This window comes from Pteropus medius, unplaced genomic scaffold (genome assembly GCF_902729225.1).
Source record: "Pteropus medius unplaced genomic scaffold, Ma_sr-lr_union100, whole genome shotgun sequence".
NCBI lineage: Eukaryota > Metazoa > Chordata > Mammalia > Chiroptera > Pteropodidae > Pteropus > Pteropus medius.
The window spans coordinates 1,923,285-1,938,320 of NW_024356248.1; the positions used below are offsets into that span (position 1 = coordinate 1,923,285).

A 15,036-nucleotide genomic window follows, 5' to 3' on the forward strand; every position below is an offset into this window, starting at 1 on the left:
CTGGCAGCGCGAGCGCTGGCTCTGCGGTCTTGGGCAACTTACTTACCCTCTCTGAGCCCCAGACCCCTCAGGGAGGAAGAAGGCGCAAACAAGCCACATCTTCCAAGGCCCTAATGAGGTCATACAGATCCCCTGGCATGGATCTGACACAGGCAGGGCCCCCATTCAAATGGGGTTTCAAGGGTCTTCCGGCCTCTCTCTGCAACTCAAAGTGTGGTCCCGTGTCAGGGCTTTGACAGCAGTGAGAGCCAGTCTCAGAGGTCCCCTCCCACCTCTCTGCCGCTGACCTCTGCAGCAAGCCCTTCACCCCCAGCCGCTGGGAAGAGAGGGCACTCGAGGCAGCCAGCATGCTTCTACATCCAGTTTATACACAGCTCTATACAATATACAGAAACCTTTATATACAGATATATTTATAGAATAAGCTATATTAATTTGTCTCTCCTTTTTACAGCAATATTAGTTTGGATCTTTCATACATTAAGTACAAAAAAAGTTAGGGGAGAATGGCATGTAGAGTGCACGAGTGTCTGTGGGGCCTGGCTGCTCTCTACCGATTGCATATGGAGGTCACCCAGGCCCCTGGGAGGACAGGCCAGCGTATGACTGGGAGAGCTTGTGCTGCAGGTCTAGGGAACAGAGAAGGGGTCGGGCTGAGCCGAGCCGGGCAGAGGGGGGTGGCTCAGACCCCCCCTAGTGTGGTGTGGGAGGAAGGGAGAGACACGCAGTAGGCCTGCCCTTCAGGGCCGGGGTGGGGAGAGGGCAGGTTAGGGGTGGGCTGACCCTGGGGCATCCAGGGCTGAGTCTGAGTCTGCCCCAGCCCCAAGCCTGTAACCTTGTGTGGCTGCAGCTTTGGGGTGGGGAGTCTGTCCCTGATGGCTCAGTCCTGGGCATGGGTGGGTGCCACACCCCCTTAGAGGCCCCAAGCCCACCTTGGCAAAGGAGGAATTAAAAGGCTAGACCCCCAAATCTCCCTGCTATTGGCTGGGGTGCTCATTGGAACGTTACTCTGATTTATGATTTGTCTTTTTTTTAATTCTAAGAGCCACTGATTCGTCTTGCTTCTGTGCTGGGCCCAGGCTATGCCAGCAGCGGGGCCCTCAGCTGGGGCACCATTCTGGAGCCTGGTGAGGAGTGGGAGTCACAGAGGCCCAGCTCCCATCTGTCAGGGTGGGCAGGGGTCCCAGGGAGGGGTCTGGGGCAGTCCCAGTTATGTTAGGGGTCAGGCTCAGGGCGCAGGCCCCAGATATTAGTGATCGTGAAATGAGGGGTCTTGGTCAGGGAAGCCTAGACGGCAGGGAGGCCGTGGTCAGGTTTGAAGTTGGGGAGCATGCCTCCGAGGAGATGAAGGCACAAGCGGACAGTCAGCATACAAGTTTTCCAAACCGGGGGTCAGAGCAGCAGGTTGAGACAAGGACAGGCCATGTCCAAAACCGAGCTCCTCCTATGACCTCCAGCCGCATCACGCTCACTAGCTGTCTTCCTGGCAGGTTGGGGAGTGGGCGGGGGGTGGGGGGTGGGCAGTAGGCAAGCAGGTCAGGTCAGGTGGGGTGGGTGCCCCAGCAGCCCCTTCTTCAGGATCGGCACACACTCATGCACATGCACACTCCCCCCGCCCCCACGTGAGCATGCACGGCCTCCCCGCCTCGGCCTCTGGAGAACGGCCTGGCCGCCACCTCCCCACTGCTCCCCCAGCCCAGCGGCGAAGGAACCCTTCAAGTGGGGGATGCGGAAGCCTCTGGCTAAGCCAGGACAGTCCCAGAGCCTGACCCTCCACACCCCGCGCAGTAGAGAGCAGGGGGTCTCTAGCCAGGTCCCACAATGCCCCACTCTTGGGCCCACTTCCTGTCGACGTAACATTATGGGTGGGAGGGAAGGCCCAGGTGAGAGCCCAGGTCAACCAGGAGGGTAGTGAGGGGAGTGGAGGTATCTGGTTTCAGTTCCCAGGGCCTGGGGCTGCCTAGGTATGGGGGAGGTGACAGGGAGCGGTTCCACGGGGCCCTCGAAGGAAGCGGGATTTGGGTACCCTCTTCCTCCCCGGGCACTGACTCTGCAGCCTGGGGTGCTCACATCTGTGCCGTCCACCCTTTGAATGGCCAGGATCCCCGGGAATAGAAGGGGAGCCTGGAAGTAATGGGCAGGCGGGACAGGCTTGGGAGCTTATAACCCATTGACAGAGGGGTCAGCATGAAGGACACCAAGCAGAGAAGGGGCGGTCCTGACCCCACCCTCCTCCAGGCCCCTCCAGGCCCCTGCCCTGCTCGGAGGGAGGCTACTGAACACATGATTGTGGCTGGGGGCTTGCAAGCCCAGGACACAACCTGAGCCCAGCCCAGCAGCTTCTGTAAACACAAACAGCACTGCGGGCCACCTTGGGGGTGGGGGGATCACCCCAAGGGCTGGCCAGCAGGCACCAGGTCTGGGGAGTGGCCAGGGCAGAGGCCAGCCTAGACCGCAGATGAGAATGTATGGGGAGGGGGCCGCTCTCCAGCTCAGCCCTGGGAGGGCAGTGATGGGGAGTCAGCATGCCCACAGCCTGTCCTGGAATAGGGGGTGCCAGGGTGCCCCTGGGGTCCGGCTGGCAGGCTGCCCCAGGCTCCTCCCCACTCCCTGCTCCTCCCCTATCTGGAGGGCCCAGATCCCAGCTGCCTTGGCTCTGAGGGGTCCTAAGCTGAGGTAGGGATACGGACCCCCAGCTCAGCAGCAGTGCCCCATGCCTGAGGCTAAATTGGACCCCGGGGGCCTCTCCTCCAAGCTGCCCGGCTCTGTGAGTAGCCACCTGGAGCCTGAGGGGCCACCTGCTCTGGCCTAGGCCTCTGCCGGCAGCCCCTCTGGGTGCTAGCGAGCTGAGATGACCAGGTCATCCTGCTTGGCGGGGCTGGCCCCATGGCCAGTGGGGGTAGAAGTCCGGATCTTGTCCACCGCCAGGCACTCCTGGCTGCTGAGCCCCGTGGGCGTCAGGTCCATGAGCTCGCCCGAGGAGCTGAGTGGGAAGGAGGGTGACAGCGAGATGCCGGAGGAGGGGTCGGCAGAGCCGGCAAAGCGCCTTGGGGGCTTGGGCACCAGATTGGGCTCGAACTGGGCTCGGAGCAGGATCTCTTGCTGGCTGGGGGACTTGGGGCCCTCAGCGTAGTCGCTGGTGGGGCTCTCGGGCACCACCATGCAGTAGAGGTCTTGGAGGGAGCTGCTTTTGCTGTCCAGGTTGAAGAGGCTGTCGATGAATTCGGCAAACTCCAGCACCTGAGGGCTGGGCGAGTCGCCCAGGCGCCCGTTGTGCAGCGCCAGCTCTCCACGGGGGGCCACCCCACCACCCCCCTCTTCCTCCTGGTCAGTGGCCGCAGCACTGGGGGGCCGCTCGGGGGTGGCGCCCCCACTGCCCAGGGCCGCCTCCAGGGGCTGGGTGTCCTGCGAGTGCTTGGATAGGCTGTCCGCGGCCAGCAGCTCGGTGCGTGAGCTCAGGGAAGGGTTCTCCTCGGGGATGGCCGGGTCGATGTAGAAGAGGTGGCCCTCGTCGCGTTCCAGCACCGCGTGGAGGCTGGGCGAGCCGCGGATGCTGCGGAAGCCTGAGGATCGGCGGGAGTCGAAGCTGTACAGTGACTCCGTGTCCGAGAGGCTCTCCATGGTGGCCAGGGGAGCCCGCCGTGCCTGCAGCTCCGCCGCCAGCCGCTCCTGGGTGGACAGCAGCAGCAGCTCCACGGGGTCCTGGCGGGCTGCCGCAGCCGCAGCCACTGGGGACAGCAGCTGCCCCTCCGAGAAGCCCTCCAGGCTCATCTCAGACTGGGACTTGCTCCTGCAGAGGGCAGGGCAGGGGGTGAGGGTGGTGAGACTCAGAAGGGGTGCTGAGATTGAACCCCACCCCAGCTCCCTGGCTGGAGGGAACTTGGGGAGGGTGAGGAGGGGAAAGTTCATTGAGCGGTTGTTGAACTATTTGGGGCAGGGACCCTTAATTTAAAAAAAAATGACTTCCATGAACCCAAGACAGAAGACCATGCGCCGATGCTGGGTTGAGCCAGGGTGGGGGCCTCGAGGGCCTGAGGCTCTGCTGGGGGCACTAGGACCCCAGGAGCACTGCCGGAGCACCCTCACCCATGTCCTGTCACTGCGGCCATGGGAGACCGAGGCCTAGAGAGACCGGCTGCCCAGGTCACTCATGAGGCCACAGGTCAGGGGAGAGAGGAAGCAGGACCAGCAGCCCTCTGTGCCGCTCCCAGAGCTCTAGACCTCCCTTCCTCACACTGGGGTTCCTCCCACCTCCTCATAAAGTATAGCCCTCTGCTGGATGGGGGGCCCTGGTGTCTCTCAGCTGCACACCACCTGCTGGGAGTGAATGAAAGGCGTGGGAGTCGGGTGCAGCGGTTACTGTGGCGAGAATGGACACTGGCTCCCTCATCTGGTCATGCAGCTGCCACAGGAAATGTACAAAAGATAGGGAGAGGTGTCTAGGTGCCCCACTGGGGCTCTCTTCAGCAGTCTCTTGGCCAGATCTGTGCCCTTCCTGGGTGGGAAGGGTCCTGGAGAGGCAGGAGGATCCCCCTTAAGAGCCTGATACCCGCAAACAGTGCTGTGAACGTGGGGTGTGTGTCTGGGAGCACGTGTGCACAGCTCTGGTTTATGTATACAGTGTACATACGAGCTGTCTGCATGTCGGCCGGCGATGTGTCTGTGCGGCTGGATTGGGCACAGGCGCATTCATTCATTCACACGCAGGGCTGCCTATCCAAGCGGGTCCTTGTGCATTTCCTGTGGCCTCCGTCTTGGCATATGTCTATAGGGGACTGTCTGCACTTAGAGCTATTTGTGAGGCACGTCTGCATGTGTAAGTTTCAATACAAATACTTAAATACACGTGTGCCTGCATGGAAGGGCAGGGGTGTCCATCTGTTTGGGTCTAAATGGGTATAAGTGACTATATGTGTTTGTGACCTGGGGGCCGTGTGTCTAGATGCCCATTGGCCCATGTAGCTTTCACTGATGGTAGGCTGGGGGTCAACGGGAGCAGAGCAGAGGGGACAAGTTCACCTCTCCTGCACATGGATGCAGAGCTGCAAGAACATACGGGTTCAGCCTGCGCACAGAACGCACGTGTGCGAGCCTATGGGCTCTGAAACGACGCGCCTGGCCACTGCACACTGGGGTGGGCAGGGCTCACCTGACGCTGCTGTTTCGGTGGTCTGCGGTGGGCAGCTCCAGGGCGAGGCCAGCAGGCATGGAGGGCCCCGTGGGCAGTGGCTGCTGCTGGAAGATGAGCTCGGGAGTCAAGTCCACCTCGGTGGGGCTCACCATGACCTTGGCAGCAGAGAGCAAGGCTGTCTTGCCCTTGTTGTAGTTCTCCAGCACCTGGGGACAGGACGCGGAAGCTGGTGGTGGTGGAGGGGTAACAGCCACATGGAGGGTAACAGCCACGTGCAGGGGCAGGGTGACAGGCCAGGCCTCTCAGACCAAACAGAACTGCATGGGTCAGCTGGGCCCCACTCTCCTCCCCCCAGACCCCTTCTCCAGGAAGGCCAAAGACTGGCCCTGCCTGGCCGTGCATCTGTCAAGTGCCAGGTGGCCTTCAGGCCCTCTGAGTTCAGCCTGTCTTGGACACAGGTCCCTGGGAGTCTCCTAAACTCCTCCTGACCACGGGGCCACGTGGTGATGCGGACGGAGCAGGGGTGTGGAGGCCGGGGCATGAGTGGGCTCTCTGGCCCCACTGCGGCCCGGCCGGGGACTCTGGCTCACTTTTCTGAGCGTCCGCACCCTTGCCTATAATATGGGGACAGAGATGCAGCTCGCAAGGCACCGCGGGCTCTAACGAGGCGTTAGAGCCCAGGGCTGCCCAGGGGCTCACCTTGTTGAGGCCCTCCATGACCACGTAGGGGAGGTGCTCGTGCAGCATGGCGGGGGAGATGATCACCTCGTTGAAGGCCTTGTTGTCACCCCAGATGGCAAAGTAGGTGGGCTCCTCCTGCTCACAGCAGCTGAGGAAACACGGGGGCCAGAGGGAAGCCGAGGGTGGGTAGCAGCTTGGCCTTGGCCCCCAGGCCCTGGCTCTGCTTTGCCCTGGCTTAGCAGGAGTGAGGTGAACTTGGAGGCCCCCTGTCCAGCGTGGCCAGCTGGGCTGTGCCCCTGGGCTCCTTGCTCTTGCTTCACCCTCAGCTCCCACCCCCACCCCTACTTCCCAGTCCGGCCAGGAACAGAGGCTGAGAAAGGCTGATCTTGAACCTCAGCCATGGTCCCTACACAGCCATCTCCATACTTGTGGCCTGGGCCATGCCTGTTCCACCCTGGGCAGGGCCCAGCTCACAATCCTTTTGTCAGGGGAGGCAGTGCTTGCTGGAGGAGGGTCCCAGGCCTACCCTCTGAACGAGCATGATGGGGAGACGTACTTGCCCATCTTTTTCTCTCTTCTGGACCCCAGCCCTTGCTCAGAGCTGTCTGCCACCTATCCCAGAGGTGATGCCAAGTGACAATGGAGGTACAGCTGGCCAGGGCCTTAGAGTGACCCCTCCGGGGCATGCACTTTTAAATGGACCACAGGTGGGGAGAGATGCTCTAGGGAACACCAGGGCAAAGCTGACTGGGGACAAAGGCTGGGCCTGTCACGAGAGGAGTCTGGGCTAGTCTTGTTCTATTTCCAGGGCCCAAGTCTGAGGCAACTCCCTACCCCTGCCCCACCAGCTGTGGGTGCCCTGGACCCGTCTCTCCGCCTCTGGCCCTAGCCCTGAGGAGCGACTGAGCGCAGGCTGGCTCATCCCCCAGTCCCCTGGATGATGCAGGCCCTGCCCTGGCTGCTGCCACCTCCCAGCTGACAGAGTTGCAGGCAGCACCTACCAGCACTGCTCTGCTGGGTGGTTGTGGACCACGTGGATGATGCGGCCGGGCGGGTAAAGCGGGGTGCTGGCCGACAAGGCAATGGTCAGGTCGCTGGGGTGAGTCCAGAGCCGTGTGCTGGCCAGGGCGGCCACTTCCACCTCCTCCGGCAGCTCTGACTTGGGGATGCATTTGGTGGCCCCCACGATGATCCGCCACTGTGTAGGCAGGGGGGAGGTGGGGACAGCTGAGCAGCTCTGGCTGGGTGGGCGGGGCAGAGGCGCTCAGAAGGAGAGTTCATAGGTGACAGGGGAGGGGGTTGGGGTGGCTATGAGGCAGAGGAAAGGGCAGTGCCCACCTGGAGAGGCATTCCTGAGGTGGACAGTGGCTATGATGGCCAAAAAGACACCAGGGATAGATGCCATGGACTCTTGTATTTCAGGGCTGGAGAGAGGCTGGAGGGAGAGTCAAGCCCCCACCTACTGGACAGGGGAACAGGCCCAGCGGGGGGAAGGAACTTGCTCTACATCACAATGACAAGAGCCCAGGACTGGGCCTGACAGCAACCAGGCTCCTGTAGGCAGACACGATCCCCTAAGACTTCACTGCCCCGCCCACCCCTGCTACCTGGTACCTGCTACCTGGCCTAGAGCACTGCCTGCCAGAGGGTCAGGGGCATGAAGGCTGGGAAGAGTCCAAACTGGGCTGGGGGCACAGAGGACCTGCTGGTCCAGGTCAGTCCTCTCCTGCCTGCCAGCCTCCCCTTGGCCTGGCCTGCTGAGGGCCAGCTTGCCACAGGAAGTATCCCCCAGTGTCCTTTAAAGACTTGATGAAGGTTTAGGAAGGGCTGGTCCTTTCCTCTCTGCTGCGGTGGAAAATCAGACCAAGCTGTAGCCCAGTTCGCCCAAGGTGAGGCGCCCCCTGAGCCAGCAGCAGGTTTTGGAAGAGCCTCGAAGCCCAGAGCCTCGGGGACAGACTTCTCCTGCGTTTAGGCAGCTCTGTGGGATGGGAGCCAGGACTCAGGAGCCCTCAGCTAAAAACTGACTCGGTGACAACTTGTGTGAGCAAAAGCAAGCTCCTTGACCACTCTGGGCCTCAGTTGCCCCAAAGTGGTACAAAGACAGGCAGGGGGATGAGCTCAGAGATGCTGAGGGACTGATGGCCTGAGGTTTAAGACACCGACCACACCCCAGGCTGGCCTCACGTGCCCGGGGCCACTGTGCTTTGGGCTGGGAGACAGGCAGGGCACAAGACAGACACGGTGTCCAGAGCCGGGGCAGCCAGGCAGGACGGGGTGGGGGCTCACTTTGGGCTTGGTGCTTCGCTGCAGCACGTCCAGGAGCTGTCTGCGGAAGCCTTCCAGCTGAGAGAGGCCGATCCTGGGGGAGAGGGGAAAACGAGCATCAGCCTGGCCTAGCCAAGGACCAGGGGAGGTATGGGGTGAAGGCGTCGTGGGGGCAGGCACATGCCCGGCCCCCAGGAAGAGGAAGACCAGGCTGCCAGGGTCACAGAGTTGGGGAAGGTGAGCCTGCAGCTCGGCAGGGCCAAGCCAGGGAGAGGGTGCCAGGCAGGGTAGGTCCACCTTGTCCTCTCAGCTTGGGCACCTCAGAGCACACAGGGGGGCTCTGGGGTCCTTCGGGTGGGTGGGGGTCTGCGTGAGAGCGATGTAGACCCCGGGCGAGGCCCTGAGGAGGGAGGACCAGCCCAGGCTGGGACAGTGGAGAGAGGGAGCAACAGGGACTTGCCTGGGGACGAGATCTTTGCCCAGAACCACAGCTGTCACAAATTCCTTGGAGTACTCCATGGCGTCCTCACTGCAAGGGAAGCAGAGGCGGGGCTCAGGTGGGGAGGGCGCCCTGGTCCAGCTCTCCTGGGGTTAGCTTCTAGGCTCGAGGCCCCCTGGAGAGCGTGCAGGCCCCTGCCCCGCTCTTCCTGCCAGGAGTACTTTGCCAGAGGTAGATCCGGGGTCCTCCTGGCATTTGACAGAGCCCCTCACCCCCGTCCACTTACCAGGCCACTCCCTGGCTCCCACTGACCAGAAACCAGACTGCCCAGTCCAGTGCCCACCTCTGTCCCACCCCGAGCCCCAGCCAGCCCCAGCCAACTCTGAGGCCCTAGGCGGCTCACCTCAGCAGGCCCCCTGGTGGGGAGTAGGCAAAGCACTTGAGGGTCGGGTACTGGGGGCGCAGGAGGAAGGAGAGGATGGCGGCGGTGCCCGCGCCCAGGGAGTGGCCCACCACAATCAGGCCGTAGTGCTTAGTTCCGCGGCCCTGGGGACCGAGAGAAGCCTCAGAGCCCGGCCCCTGCCCGCCGAGCCGACTGTCTCAGCTGACACTGGAGAGGCAGAGGGGTCTTCCCAGAGTCCTGGGGTCGTGTCTGTGGTGCGTGGGTGCTGGGCAGAGGAAGGGCCCAGCGAGGCCCCCACAGGGAAACTTCTTGGGGGAGACTAGTTTAACAAACTCCTACTCATCCTTCAAAACCTTGTTCAGAAGTTGCCTCCTCGTAGAAGCCCTTCCTGATCTTCCGGGAGAGGCTTACTCCCTTCTAGACCTTGTGTCTACACCTGGGAACGACCCTCGTACATGGCGATTATACTCTATTATAATCATTTGCTCACCTGCCCCAATCCCCGTGTCCTAACAATTAGACAGGTCTCGTGAGGCCAGGGCCTGCTTGGCTTTGGGAAGGGCACTCAGTAGCACCTCGGGAGCTGCCCGCATAGGGAGTGGCAGTGGGCAGGGCCCAGATCGCCCCCAGCCCGAGCAGCACCCCTTCTATGTGCTCTGCAATTATTTTATCATCCTGCTCTATATTTTAGAAGCCCCCAGCCCAAACCATCGTTGCGCCTCTAGTGCCTGGCACGGAGCAGGTGCTTATAACTGGGCGGGGCTGAGCTGGGGTGCCCAAGAGGAGCAGGTGCAAAAGAGGAAGTGGTCAGAGCGGGCAGGAGGGACTGAGCAAGTGAGGGTGTTGGGAGCCAGGGGTCAAAGGAAAGTGCAGGAGCCTGGTCTTCAGGGCGGCTCCGTCGGTCACCAATCTGTTGCACTGGGGGCGGGAGGGCTGGGCATGGCGAAGGCTCGGTGGCGTGGAACACGCCTCACCAGGTCTCTCCCGAAGGCCTGGGACAGGACCATCTCCTGCTCCAGCTTCTTCTTGATGTACTCAGCCGACAGGACCATTCCCTAGGTGGGTTGAGGGGTAACAGAGGTGGGTGCTTGGAGAGGGTCCGAGACAGAGGAAGGCCTCTCGGGGACCAGCCAAAGCACAGTGACCGGCAGCTCACGCCCCTGTCCCGCTCTGGTCCACATAACAGGCCTGTGGGGGCTGACGGACGCTTTATCACATCGTTTCCGTTTCACAGATGAGGAAACTGAGGCGCAGAGGGGTTGCGTGTCTAACAGAAACCAGTGTGACCCCTTCCCAGCTCTGCCTCCTCAGGCCCTTCTGGGTCAGGATCTGAGCCAGGCAGGGGTCCTGGCGGACAGGCTACGGTGGACCTTCCAGACACATCCACACCTCTCTGACCAATCTCTCCCGGTGAGCCCAGCGAGCAGGGAGGACCCCCACCCCACCAACAAGGCACATCCATGAGCTGGCAGCGGGGAGGGAAGGCCAGGGGCCCTCAGGGGCCCACATGGTGGGTACCTTGTGTCCCAGCCAGGTGCCATGGTGCCCCTCCACGGGGAGGCGCTCAGCATCACCAGTCAGGTCCGTCAGGGCATCCTTGTGGGGAGAGAGCACAGGTGAGGGGCGGGGCTGAGGACAGGAAAAGGGAAGCGGCACCCCATGAGGGCGGTGAGGGGGCCCCCAGGGATGGGCGGGGAGCCTTGGGCAGCATACCTTGGGAGACAGGGTTCCCCGAATACTGATTACCACCTTCTTCTTGTCGTGGTCCACTGCCACGTAGAAGGGGGTTTCGTACACCTAGGAGGAGGGTGGCTTGTGAGCCTCAGTGGCCCCGGGATGGAGCCCGACTCAGGCCAGTGACCTAAGCAGGCCTCCTTCCTGGTCAGAGAATTTGCCTCCACCAGCCCCCAGGCCCTGGCCAGGCTGCCGTCCCCCAGCTCCCCCACGTGGTCAGCCCCGAGTGCTGCCACCCTGCCTGCTGTGTCCAGAGGGTTGGCCGTCCCTCTCCAGGGCCTCGCCGCTTCTTTCCACAATTCCTTCCCCCAAAGGCTGGAGCCAGGGAGCCCCAGTACTGGGTGTGGTTTGGGGTCCACTTTCTAGACACAGAGAGAGTGTGGGGAGAAGGGTCCACCCCTGGACTGCCTAGCTAGGGGACACCTGAAGGCTGCTGTTTCAGTGCCAGCAAAGCCAAGGGCTCCCACTGCCTGGGAGGACGGCTCAGGCACCCAGGGCCCTTGGCCACCTGCTCCTGACACGGGGCTGCAGCCCCACCTGCCCCTCCGCAGCCTGCAGAGGACAAAAGCTGGGGGTGCTGCAGGCCAGCCCGGCCCAGCCCGCCCAGCCCCTCACCGCATCATGGCAGGAGGTGTAGACGATGTCCACCGCGGTCATGTTCTCGTCCAGGAAGTGGCGGCGGATGGCAATGGCGTTGCAGCCACAGCAGTTGTCTTCCTCGATGGTAACTCCGGGGGCGAACCGGGGCCGCGTGGGACACAGGCAGCACCTGGGGTGGGGTGCCAGGGCCTCAGGGCCAGCGACCACCTTCCCCTCTCAGCCTCCCCGGACCCCGCTCTGGCAGCCCCAAACCTCACAAAGCACTACTGGGCAGTTCCCGGCCCTCGTCTCACGTGGCCTCGTGGCAGCACCTGACCCAGTGGGTCCTTCCCTCCCCCTTGAAGTGCTTTCCCCACTGGGCCAGGGGCGTCCTCTCTCCTGCCTCCTGCACTCGCAGCCTCCTCGGCCCAGAGGTCAGCTCTGGGCTCCTCTTCCGTTGGCTCCTCTCGCTCCTGCAGGGCCTCATCCCAGTGAACCGCCCAGACCTCCAGATGGTCCCCTCCCACCGCCCACACAACGCCTCCTCTGACGCCCCACGGGTCCGGCCCTGACGGTCCACCTGCGTGCTCCCCACAGTCCTCCACAGCCCGCCGCTCATCGCTCAGTCCCACGCCGGAGCCGCCATCTTCCCATCCCGCCTCCCACCCCGCGTCCTGCGGGTCAGCACATCCGCTCGCTCTGCCTCCAAATCCACAACCAGCCTGACTGCTTCTCCCCTGCCGGCACCCCCCCACCCCCACTCCACGCCGCCACTGTCTCTGCCTGTGAGTGTCACAGTGGCCTCCTGACAGGTCTCCCTCGTCTCTGCCGGCCCCCTACCTTCTCGACTCAGCAGCCACAGTGACCTTTTAAGATATGTCAAGCCGCTTCACTTCACTCAAAACCCTACGACACGGCCCTTCTCGCCCAGTGCAAAAGCCAGATCCTTTCAGGGGCCGAGGGCCCTGCCCCATCTGGTCCTGGCCACCTGTCCCGGGCTCTCTGGCCTGCTCCCTTCGATTCCCCTCTGCTCACAGACACCCTCCTGCCTTCCCTCAGATGCACTGGCTGTATTTCTGCCTCAGCATCTTTGCACCCATGGCTCACTCTGCCTGAAACACTCTTCTAGATGTTGAGTGGCTGGACTCATTTCTTTCAGGCTTCTGCTGAAATGCTGTGTTATAGTGAGGTCCACCCTGGCCACCTCATCTAACATAGCCCCCCGGCCCGCGTTCCCCAGCCCCGATGACACAGCAGCTCTATTTTTCTCCGAAGCATCCATCTGATCCAGGTTTGTGCATTGTCTGAGCCTCCCCACCAGGCGAAGGGCTCCACAGGGCAGGTTTTGCTCTGCTTGGTTAACAGCTATGTCGCCAGCACCAAAAACAGCACCAGGCACAGAGTGGGCTTCCCCAAGTGAGTGAGTGAGCATCTGAGCTGGACTCTCAGCAAGGAGTGCAGCTGCTCCTCTGGCCACCAGAGGGAGCCAGCACCCAACAGATCAAGCCAGGAACTGTGAGAGCATGTGACCCACCCCTGCCACCTGTCTTAAGATGACAGCTGAGATTTTATTAATAATCTTGAATTTTAGAGATGCCAAGAGGTTTATCTTCACTCGAGTAGCACCTGAAGGCTTGTTACACACTTCGCAATGGGGGAGAGGGTTCAGTGAGAAGACTCAGGGTGAGGCCAATCTCAGAAGCCACTGGGCGACCACTTCGATGGATGCTGGGGGAGCCCCCAACCCCATGCCCGGCCACGTGGGGCTTGGTCTAGATCTGGGGGCCGGGATCCTGTTCTCAGGCTGCTGTCTGCTCTCTCCAAGGACAGCCTCCACCTCAAGCACTGAGCATGTGGCCGCTACAGTGTGGCCTTCAGCAACAGACCTGGGCTTGAGTCCTTGCTCTGGTGCGTCCCTCCCCGACTGCGAGGGCCCGGGGAGCACTCAGCCACCCGAAGGCTCCGTTTCCTCCTCCGTAAGAGTGGGGTGCTGACAGCTACTTCACAAGGCTAGTGTGACCTCGAAGACCCAAGACGCAGAAAGGGCCCAGCATATGACAGGCACTCCACAAATGGTAGCTCTCCCTCTGTCCAGTGAGAGGACAGCCTCTGAGGCAGTGGTCTGAGAGCCAGGGAAACGGATGAGAGCAGCAGCGCCAGCAGTCTGGGCTCCTAGGAGGGGCCTCCCGCCTTTTCGAGGCCAGCACTCCGGCATAGGCCTGGCTGGTCATACTGTATGGGCCAGGAGAGCTGCAGCCAGGCGGAGGGCCTGGGCCCGAGGCAGGTCAGCAGCTCCTTCTGCTGGCTAGTGCTGGGACTCTAGGTTGCTATGGACAGGCTGGCCCTCAGAGAAAGAGGCCCAGCCCTCTGGCTTCCATCCTAACAAACACCCCTGGCTGCAAGCCTGGCCTTCAGGGCTGCCCCTTCTCCACCCACTAGATACCTGTTCTTCCAGGCAAGGACCCAGCTGGGCCTTCATGGGGTCTGAGGACTGCCTGCTCTCTCTCTCTGGAGCACTGAGAAGCCGAAACAAATGCAGAACGCCTCAAATGCCTGGCCTGCAGTGACACCCTGGCTTCTGAGAAAGCCTGTGGCAGGCCAGACAGACACTGTCATACAAATGACATCCCCACTCTGCCCGTGAGTAAGGGAGCAGGGCCCTGGGCATGGGACTCCTGGGCTCGTACTCGTTTCAAGAAGCTCTTGGCTGCAGCAGGGGCTCCCAAGGGTGCTGAGAGGAATCCCAGCTGTGTGCAGGCTGGCAAAGAAGGGAGGGGGCACGGGATGCCCTGGTCCACTCTGTCACTCGCTTGGGGGATGGTGAGAACGAGGTCCCAAGAGCCACCCAGCTTTCTGTGGAAAGGAAGGCTCTACAGGAGGGGTGTGGCTGCTGCTGGCCCTGAGGGCAGAGGTGTCACAGACAGAAGCTCCCTGCCCAGTATGCCAGCCTTTCTGGAACAGGGAGCCAGGGAGCTGTCCTCCTTCTGTGTGGCCTGGGCTGACGTCAGAGACACCAAGTAGGGGGAGGGGCTGAGGCCATGCCAGCACCCTGTGAAGAGCCAGCACCCTATGAAGGGCCTTCTCGATGTCTTTCCGGAGGCCTCTATGGATTGAACCCTCTTTACCAGCAAAGTCCTTTCTTTTATGCAGGAAGAGAAGGAAGATGGGGAAGAGGGGAGTGGCTGAGGGGGCCAGGGAGAGGTCAGGGGGGGAACCACGAAACCCCAGGATGGTGGTGGTGGTGGTGGATGGTGGATAGCTATAACCTCCTTTAATCCTCCCAAAACCATTCCAGGAGGTGCACATCACCAGCCCCGCTTTACAGGTATAGAAACCCAGGCTGGCAGAGGGAGATCGACTTGCCCAAGGCTGCAAGTGACAAAGTCCAGATCCAAACCCGGGACTATGTGATCCCAAAGCCCACGCTCTTCCCCATCCAGGGCTAAGGCAGAAGCAGGGAAGTCGAGGCCCAGAGACGGTGCGGTGCAGCAGAGAAGCAACGCAGGCCGCGGGGGGTGGGGGGCGGGGGGCGGGGAGAAGAGAGGTCACGGAGGGCGGACCAGCGCACATGCGCAGTCTGCTTAGTGACGGCCGTCCCCGGCAGGCTGGCATCATGGCCTCGGCTCCTCCACACACACTGGCCCAGGGGAGGATGGGACGGTACTCACGAGCAGGACCGTGCCAGCTGGCAAAGGCCGCAGGCGGGCTTCCGCATCAGGTACATGGGCCACCCGTAGGCAGCCAGCGCAAACAGCATGTAGTAGCAGACCTCTTTGTAGCGAAGCATCTCTTGCTGGAAGGGAG

At 62.0% G+C, this 15,036-nt stretch overlaps 1 protein-coding gene across 6 annotated transcripts in view; it reads right to left on the minus strand.

The window, feature by feature from the left end:
* Nucleotides 1-346: 346 nt before the first annotated feature.
* The window catches only part of DAGLA (diacylglycerol lipase alpha), a 61,524-nt gene continuing 46,834 nt past the window's right edge, over nucleotides 347-15,036 (minus strand). For all 6 annotated transcript variants that reach the window (XM_039860023.1, XM_039860022.1, XM_039860024.1 and 3 more), the window contains 12 exons: nucleotides 14,901-15,025; nucleotides 11,269-11,422; nucleotides 10,633-10,716; nucleotides 10,438-10,515; nucleotides 9,894-9,974; nucleotides 8,920-9,062; nucleotides 8,538-8,606; nucleotides 8,099-8,171; nucleotides 6,814-7,010; nucleotides 5,831-5,960; nucleotides 5,150-5,337; nucleotides 347-3,790 (listed from right to left, as the gene is read on the minus strand). In XM_039860023.1, coding sequence (XP_039715957.1) covers nucleotides 2,839-3,790; nucleotides 5,150-5,337; nucleotides 5,831-5,960; nucleotides 6,814-7,010; nucleotides 8,099-8,171; nucleotides 8,538-8,606; nucleotides 8,920-9,062; nucleotides 9,894-9,974; nucleotides 10,438-10,515; nucleotides 10,633-10,716; nucleotides 11,269-11,422; nucleotides 14,901-15,025 — 2,274 coding nt within the window. In that variant the 3' untranslated portion in view covers nucleotides 347-2,838. The remainder of the gene's footprint in view (nucleotides 3,791-5,149; nucleotides 5,338-5,830; nucleotides 5,961-6,813; nucleotides 7,011-8,098; nucleotides 8,172-8,537; nucleotides 8,607-8,919; nucleotides 9,063-9,893; nucleotides 9,975-10,437; nucleotides 10,516-10,632; nucleotides 10,717-11,268; nucleotides 11,423-14,900; nucleotides 15,026-15,036) is intronic.